This window comes from Glycine soja, chromosome 4, assembly GCF_004193775.1.
Source record: "Glycine soja cultivar W05 chromosome 4, ASM419377v2, whole genome shotgun sequence".
Classification (NCBI taxonomy): Eukaryota; Viridiplantae; Streptophyta; class Magnoliopsida; order Fabales; family Fabaceae; genus Glycine; species Glycine soja.
The window spans coordinates 35,805,965-35,811,930 of NC_041005.1; the positions used below are offsets into that span (position 1 = coordinate 35,805,965).

At 39.4% G+C, this 5,966-nt stretch overlaps 1 protein-coding gene across 1 annotated transcript; it reads right to left on the reverse strand.

Moving 5' to 3' along the window:
• Nucleotides 1-219: 219 nt before the first annotated feature.
• Nucleotides 220-1,912, reverse strand: LOC114410768. Its single transcript, XM_028374698.1, has 3 exons — nucleotides 1,515-1,912; nucleotides 970-1,141; nucleotides 220-702 (listed from the first exon to the last, which is right to left on the reverse strand). Exons 1-3 carry the CDS (start codon nucleotides 1,910-1,912, stop codon nucleotides 220-222), a joined length of 1,053 nt encoding a protein of 350 aa, XP_028230499.1.
• Nucleotides 1,913-5,966: the final 4,054 nt, after the last annotated feature.

Here is a 5,966-nt window from a genome sequence, read left to right on the forward strand (position 1 = left end):
TTCTTGCAAGGGATGAAGTGTGTCATCTTAGAAAACCTGTCAACAACAACAAACACAGAATCCTTTCCATTCTTGGTTTTGGGCAGCCTCAAAACAAAGTCCATAGATATGTCAGTCCAAGGATATTCAGGAACAGACAAAGGAGTATACAATCCATGAGGTTTAACCTTAGATTTAGCTTGTTTACACACAATGCAATGACCACAAAACTTATGCACATCACGCCTCATATGAGGCCAAAAGAAATGCTCTTGTAGAATTTCCAGGGTCTTTTGAATCCCAAAGTGTCCCATCAACCCCCCTTTCATGTGATTCACTCACAAGCAACTCTCTAATGGAACACTTAGGCACACAAAATTTATTTTCTTTAAACAAGAATCCATTATGCCTATAGTAACCATTTTCAGAAAACTTTTCACATGCAGCAAAAATTTCAGCAAAGTCCACATCATGCACATACATGTCTTTCAAAGACTCGAGACCAAACAGTTTAGTTTCAAGCATAGCAAGTAAAGCATGTCTCCTAGACAACACATCAGCCACTACATTCCCTTTCCCCTTTTTATGTTTGATGACATATGGAAATTGCTCTAAAAACTTTACCCACTTAGCATGCCTCTTATTAAGCTTTCCTTGGCCTTTTAAGTATTTTAAGGACTCGTGATCACTATGGATGACAAACTCTTTGGGTAATAAGTAATGCTGCCAAGTTTGTAAAGCTCTAACCAAAGCATACAATTCCTTATCATAAGTTGAATAGTTAAGGGCAGTGGCTCCTAACTTTTCACTAAAATAAGCTATCGGATGTCCCTCTTGCAACAAAACAGCCCCAATACCCACATTTGACGCATCACACTCAATTTCAAATGATTTTGCAATATTAGGCATAGCAAGAATGGGTGCATTAGTTAACCTATGTTTGAGGGCAACAAAGGCCTCTTCTTGTTTCTTACCCTATTTGAAACCCACATTCTTCTTAACAACTTCAGTTAGAGGTGCAACCAATGTACTAAAATCCTTAACAAATCTCCTATAGAAACTTGCTAAACCATGAAATCCCATCACCTCACTCACGGTCTTAGGTGTTGGCCATTCTTGGATGGCCTTAACCTTTTCCACATCCACCTGTACTCCCTTAGCACTAACAACAAAACCCAGCAACACCACATGATCAGTACAAAAAGGAGCACTTTTCTAGGTTGGCATACAATTTTTCTTTCCTAAGCACACTTAAAACAGATTGCAAATGTTCAACATGAAAATCAAGACTAGTGCTATAGATAAGAATATCATCAAAGTACACCACCACAAATTTCCCAATAAATTCCCTTAAAACATGGTTCATCAATCTCATGAAAGTACTAGGTGCATTAGTCAAACCAAATGGCATAACCATCCACTCATACGAACCATATTTTGTTTTAAAGGCAGTTTTCCATTCATCTCCCTCTCTAATTCAAATCTGATTATAGCCACTTTTCAAATCAATTATAGAAAACACACATGCACCATACAGTTCATCAAGAAGATCATCTAACCAGGGGATTGGATGCCTATACTTGATGGTGATGTTGTTTATGGCTCTACAATCAGAACACATCCACCATGAGTCGTCCTTCTTGGGTACTAGAATGACAGGTACAACGCACGGACTCATACTATCTCTCACCCAACCTTTGCGTAGGAGTTCGGACACTTGCCTTTCAATCTCCTTAGTTTCTTGTGGGTTGCTCCTATAAGTTGGCCGATTGGGCAAGGACGCTCCTGGAATGAGATCAATGTGATGCGCAATTCCCCTCAATGGTGGCAAACTATCCGGTACACTTGTTAGAAACACATCATCAAAATCCTGCAGAAGAGACTGAATACCAAAAGGCAATTTAAATTCATCAATTGGGTTAGTATGCAACATCTGACGTTGAGAAAACAATAAATAGAGGGGTTGTCTCGTACAAAGCACCCTTCTTACCTCCCTTTTTGTTGCTAAACAAAGCTGTTTGCCCTCAAGTGTTTCACTCTTTTTGTTTTCTCTCTTTTCCCTCTCAAGTGTTTCACTCTTTTTTTCCCTCTCTTTTCCTTCTCAAGTGTTTCACTCTTTGATGGTAGTTCACTCGTGTTTGAGGCTCTCAATATAGGCTTTTGTGTAATGTATTCCCTCTTGCCTTTTACCACTCGTGTTCACTCTTAAGTTCCTGGATGGACCAAATTAGACACACAAGGTAATATAAAATAAAAGGAAAGACAATATAATTATCACAGACTGAGTAATAGATTTGATTTGGGATAACAACTTGGACTTGATTTGGATAGCAGATTGGATTTGATTTGGATAAAATATCAGATTTGATTTGGATAAAAGATCATATTTGATTTGTGTCATACCCTAATTTCGTCTGGGGATTATTATTTGATGATATACAACCTTTGATTGGCCGCTTCGAGATACTTGGCACCCTTTGTTGCACAATATGTGAAGTCCCGAGACGTGCCGAAAATCAAAAGGAAGCAGGCTTACGCGATCTGTGAAAATTCCGTAATGTGACGGAAATCGAAAGGAGGTGTTTTTTCGCAATCCGTGAGTTTTCGTAACTTCTTCGAAAGCTAAAAAAGAGTAAATACATAATCCGTAAGGATTTGTAACCTTGCGGAAGGAAAATAAGTATCGTTACGAAATTCGTAAATTTTTGTAACGTTACGGAAAAAGAATTACCAAAAAAGGTAAAGGGGGGTGCATTTAGTAAAAAGGGGGGTACAAATAGCAATCAGGCTCACTTGGGCTTTCCAGATTCTTCCTCCAGAAGGCTGTTGCTTCGGGAGGAAGCAACCTTGCTCGCCTGGGCGAGCTGGGTGGCAAGCTCCTCCCCTATTTTGCTATAAATAGGGGGAGGAGTGAAGGGAGAAGGGGTTCAGCCTTCTTGGCACTTCGCATTCTCTTAAATTTGCTGAGGAAAATTGTTTCCGTGAAGAAAATCCAAGCCGAGGCGCTTCCGTAACATTTCCATAACGTTTCCGTGAGTAATTACGCGAAGATTCTCGACCGTCCTTCAACATTCATCATTCGTTCTTCGTTTTCTTCAGTCTTCAATGGGTAAGTACCTCAAACCGAGCTTTTCAATTCATTCTATGTACCCGTGGTGGTCCACATTTTGTTTCATGTATTTTTATTCTCGTTTTCATTTGCTTTCTATACCCCCTTTTGGCGTGCTTCAGTCATTTATTTAAGTCATTTCTCGCCTAATCTAAAAATAAAATAAATTTCCACCGATCATTTGAATTGTATCATCCGTTAATTTCGGTTAAAATGAATTCCGACCGTTTGGTCGTGCCGTAACCACGTTGGAAATAAAAAAAAGAGGTAAAATAATAATACAATAATGAAAAATATCTTTTAGTAAAATGAAGCGGAAAAATCAATCGGACGTTTTCTCTTTGGGATTTCTCATTCTTAATTGAATTGACTAAATAACTAAAGCGAAACTAAGGCTAAAATCAATTCGCCAAGTCAAGCTCGTCCACCAAAAAATCACTAAAAAAGGATTTGAAAGTTTTATCTCAGCTTTTTCTTATCAAGTTAAATGGATCATTTTTAAAGGCCCAACCCTTTAAGTGATCACCTTTCAAGTAAAAGAATCGCTTGATTCACCTTTAAATAAAGAACTACGTAGGTCTGATTTCCTCTTTGATGGAGGGTACGTAGGAGCAAAACTCCGCTTTTGTCGACCTCAAAAAATAAAAAGAAATAAAAGTTAAGGTAACACAATTTCCACAATTCTAAAAAATAGGTTGTTGTCCTTTGAGACAAACGTGAGAGGTGCTAATACCTTCCTCAAACATAAATATAACTCCCGAACTTAGAATTTTTATTTTGACCGGTTTCCTTTGGTTTTTCCGACGTTTTCCACAAATAAACTTTGGTGGCGACTCCGCGCATCTTTCCTCCTTTGGAAATCGCACCCGTGAGCCTCGCCTCGCTCGCCTGCGAAGGGCACGTTGCGACAGTTGGCGACTCCACTGGGGACTATTTTTGTGAGTTAGGCCTATTTTAAGGAATTATGGATTTGTGAAACTTTGTGTGTGCATTTATTGAAATGTCTAAAATGTAAATAACTGTTGTCTATTTCGCATTCTTTACACTGCATTCTAAGCACCCACGAGTTTGAGTAAAAAAGGGGCGCTATACCCGGGTTCATGGGAATTTAAGGAGTGGAGGTGAATCTATCATCATGCTAGGTCTCCGACTTGCTTGATAATAGTGAAACCTCGTCTAGAGCTTTCTCTCTTTATAATGTGTTGTCGCTGGTATTCCATACCGCCACAATATTATTATCTTGAGTGATGATACCTCTAGAAAACAGCCGTGTAAGTTATGAATTATGGGGGAGTAGTTATTAGATACCCCTAGATATTGTCCTATAGGTTCCCAAATAGGGGCAAAGAGCAAACACGCTCCGTGCCATTCGTTCTCATGCATTGTTTTGTAAATAGCACTAGTTTATAGTTTTGCTAGTGACGTTTGGTTTCTTTAAAGTAATACGTAACCTTTTTAATGCTACATGGAGGCGCCATCATGCCCAAAACGTAGCATTAAAATTTGGATCTCTGCGGTCTCGTATGTGCGAATTACCCCTTTGTGTTGTTTTCTTTCCGTTTCATGCATACGCATTGCATCATTCATGTCGGAGTCTTGATCCACCCCTTTTTTAGGTAAATGATGGGGACGAATCAAAACAGCAAAAGGTTTTATCAAGTCAAGGTTAAAAGTCTAGATGTCACCAGCCTCAAGGAATTGGGACGATTGATGGGACCTCTCCAAAGGCAAGCCTTCCGCAAAGTGTACGGAAAGAGTCTAGATTTGACCGCAGCGGAGGTATTTACGGAAGTTGTCGTATCCCTCACCCAATACTACGACTAGCCGTTGAGGTGTTTCACGTTTGGGGACTTCCAAATGGTACCGACTATTGAAGAGTTTCAGGAAGTATTAGGATTGATGCAATCCTACCCCGCAAGGGCATTGGATAGAAGACTCCAAGTAGAATGGGCCAAAGATGCAAGAGAAGGCCCTAGGGTTCTTATGAGCCTTAGGGTAGATTTCGGGCCCATGGGCTAAGTACGAGCCCACTTGTCTTTGTACATATTAGAATAAGGTTTCATTAATTTTGGGTCTTGTATTTTGGGTTCCATAATGTAGGTAGGGTACCCTAGAAATATAGGATTTTTCAGCCCTTGTATTTTAGGGCACCTAGACTAGTTTTTGTATTAGGGGTAGTTTTGTAATTTCACATGCACTAAGTGGATATTTGATGTGTGTGGTTGGAAATAAATTTAATTGAATTGGTAGAAGCCCAATCCAATTAAATTTTAGAGGGGGAGGTGAGCATTTGCTTACTACACCCCATTGCCACATCATATAGTCACACTTTGTGCATGTCCTTCATGCTTTTCATGCCTCATGACACCTAAGCACACTTAGTGGAGATCTTAGAATTGATCTTGGATTAGTGGGCTGAACAATAAATAAAATTCACTAATCATAATTAGTGAAATTTTGGCTCCAAAGTTTGGCTCCACAAATTCAATTTCAAATTCAAGTGAAATTTGAATTTCCCTCCAATTTTGTGTGACACTTAGGCTATAAATAGAGGTCATGTGTGTGCATTTTTTTCAACTTTGATCATTTGAATATTAAACTTCAGATTTCAAAGCTCATTTGGAGCACAAAATTTCGTGCTCTTCTCTCCCTCTCCCTTCATTCATCTCCTTCTTCCTCCAAGCTCTTATCCATGGCCTCCTATGGTGGTGAGCTTCTTCTAGACTCATCTTCTCCTTGAAGTGGCGTCTCCTCTCTCTCTTCCTTCTCCATTCCGCTGCCATTCATCTTCCAAGAAGCAAAGGAATCCATTTATGAAGAAGATCCTAGGCCTACAAGCTCCAATGGAGCTTGCATCATGTGGTATCAAGAGCATCTT